The sequence below is a fragment of the Nannospalax galili genome, unplaced genomic scaffold, assembly GCF_000622305.1.
Source record: "Nannospalax galili isolate Female #2095 unplaced genomic scaffold, S.galili_v1.0 scaffold300, whole genome shotgun sequence".
Classification (NCBI taxonomy): domain Eukaryota; kingdom Metazoa; phylum Chordata; class Mammalia; order Rodentia; family Spalacidae; genus Nannospalax; species Nannospalax galili.
In genome coordinates, this window is record NW_008347322.1 from 3,215,245 (window position 1) to 3,217,213 (window position 1,969).

At 55.6% G+C, this 1,969-nt stretch overlaps 1 protein-coding gene across 1 annotated transcript in view; it reads left to right on the forward strand.

Annotated features, from left to right (window-relative positions):
- LOC103742881 overlaps window positions 1–1,969 on the forward strand; it is a 9,778-nt gene that overhangs the window by 2,631 nt on the left and 5,178 nt on the right. The window contains exons 2-4 of the mRNA XM_029568703.1: window positions 1,298–1,408; window positions 1,662–1,705; window positions 1,789–1,959. Coding sequence (XP_029424563.1) covers window positions 1,298–1,408; window positions 1,662–1,705; window positions 1,789–1,959 — 326 coding nt within the window. The remainder of the gene's footprint in view (window positions 1–1,297; window positions 1,409–1,661; window positions 1,706–1,788; window positions 1,960–1,969) is intronic.

A 1,969-nucleotide genomic window follows, 5' to 3' on the forward strand; every position in this document is an offset into this window, starting at 1 on the left:
GGCACCATTCCCTCGGGAAGGGAAAGATGTCCACGAAGGGAAAGATGGAAGGGAAGAGAAGGGAAGGGAAGGGGTTAGGGGGAAGGGAAGGAAGGGAAGGATGTCAGGGAAGGAAAGATGTCCAGGAAAGATGTCCACGGGTTGTGAGCTGGGACTTTACATATGGGGCTTTAGGGTGTGGAATCAGGGAGGGGGAAGCAGGTAGGATTAGGGTGTGGAAGTGTTTTCTTTTTCCTCTTAAGAGGAACTCTGCCTATCTTATCTTTGGAGGTCAGAAGAAAGGCAGGCTGCTTCTCAGCAGAGTTTGTAGGTCCCTGTTGGGGCTGGGGGGAGCTGCTATTTGGAACCCTAACACATGGGATTCCAGGGCCATGGTCAGCTGCAAAGAGTGAGGCTCATCCTTAGTTCACCAAGGCTCTGTAGCACTTGCTCAATGGAGGGACGTCGACGAGAGTATCAAGAGGCTGGAACTGAAAGTTCCAGAAAGCAGGCAGCCCACTCTCTGGAGAAAGGCATGGCGGCTTCCTCCCCAGACCCGCCTCCCTGGGCAGGCCTGGGCTCCCTGGCAGTCTCCCTTTGTTTTCCTGTTCTCTGCCCCTCTGGCCTGGTGGGTGTTGGAAGATCTATAAGCCAGAGACTTGTTCTGAGAGTTAGGCCTGAGCCTGAGGAGTGACTGGGCACAGCTGGTCAAGCAGGTAGTTCCAGTTGGGGAAATGGGAAGACTTCCACATGCCTCCAAGTCCTGAATCCTGGGGTTGGTCACTAACGCTGTTCCTAGGAAGGTCGTGTGATGGAGCCAAAGGGCAGATGTTGTTCTCTGCTTTCTGAATCAACAAATGCAGCCAGTGCTTGGGGCGCTGGAGTGGGGGTGGGGACCAGAAAGCAAAAGGAAAGGGGCAAATTGGTTATATTCACCATGGTGACGAGTCCACCCACGAGGGGGGGCCCACAGTCAGGGTCATGGTGAGAAAGCCTAGCTCTCTGGCTCCTGACTTGGGCATTTCTACCACTGTGGCTGCCACGTGTCAGAGCTCCAGTGAGAACAGGGCCTTGGGGTGTTTAGGAAGGAAGCCCTGCAGTCCCTGCTTTGAGCTTTGGCCGTTGAAAATGCTCCCAAGTGGCCTGAGACCTGGGCAGACTGTGTCTACCCCAGTAGCCCCCAGCATGTGTGACTGCCCAGCATGTGTGACTGTCCTGTGACTGTGGCTGCACTACCCTTCCTGCCCCACCCCCTCACGTCCACGGCAGTGAGGCACCTCTCCGCATGATGTCCTAACCCCCTGCTCTGTTCTGACAGGCGCCCACAGACCTCACTCCTCCTGTACCACCAACTGCCGATGATGACACTGTGTTTCTCGGTGTTGTCCCTTCCCCTGATGCTGAGCTCACTAGCATGGCGTCTCCGCAGGTTTGTGCCTTTTGCCTGTTGCCATCCTGTCTGCTTGCTCTGTCCTTCTTCCCAAAGGACTCTACCTCCAAATGCTCTTCTCTCTTCAGGTAGCTGGGTCCCCACAGTCAGGTGTTCCTCCTGGGGTCTGGCATAGGGAGGCCAAGACAGGGGAGACTGCGGGGAAGGGTATTGGGATGATGAGCGTGGCTTACCTCCTCCTGGGTGACCATCAGAAGTTGAACGATGACCTGGTTTGTTTCAACCCAAACAGAGCCACGATGCTGACAGCTGCTCTAATCTCATGGAGGAGACGAAGTAAGTGTTCCCTGCTGAGGGAGTCAGGGCAGGCTGTTCCCATCGAGCCACCTGTACCCCTGACCCTGTGTCTCCTTCCTCAGAACTTTCTCATCAACTGAGAGCCTGCGACAACTTTCTCAACAGCTCAATGGTCTTGTGTCTGAGGTACCACAGGAGGGGCCCAGAAAGCAAAGCAGGTGGAGGGGCCAGAAACCGCTGGGAATGATCACCGAGGCAGGGGTTCCCAGGAGACAGATTCAGGAGAACCTCTTGTCACCGAGG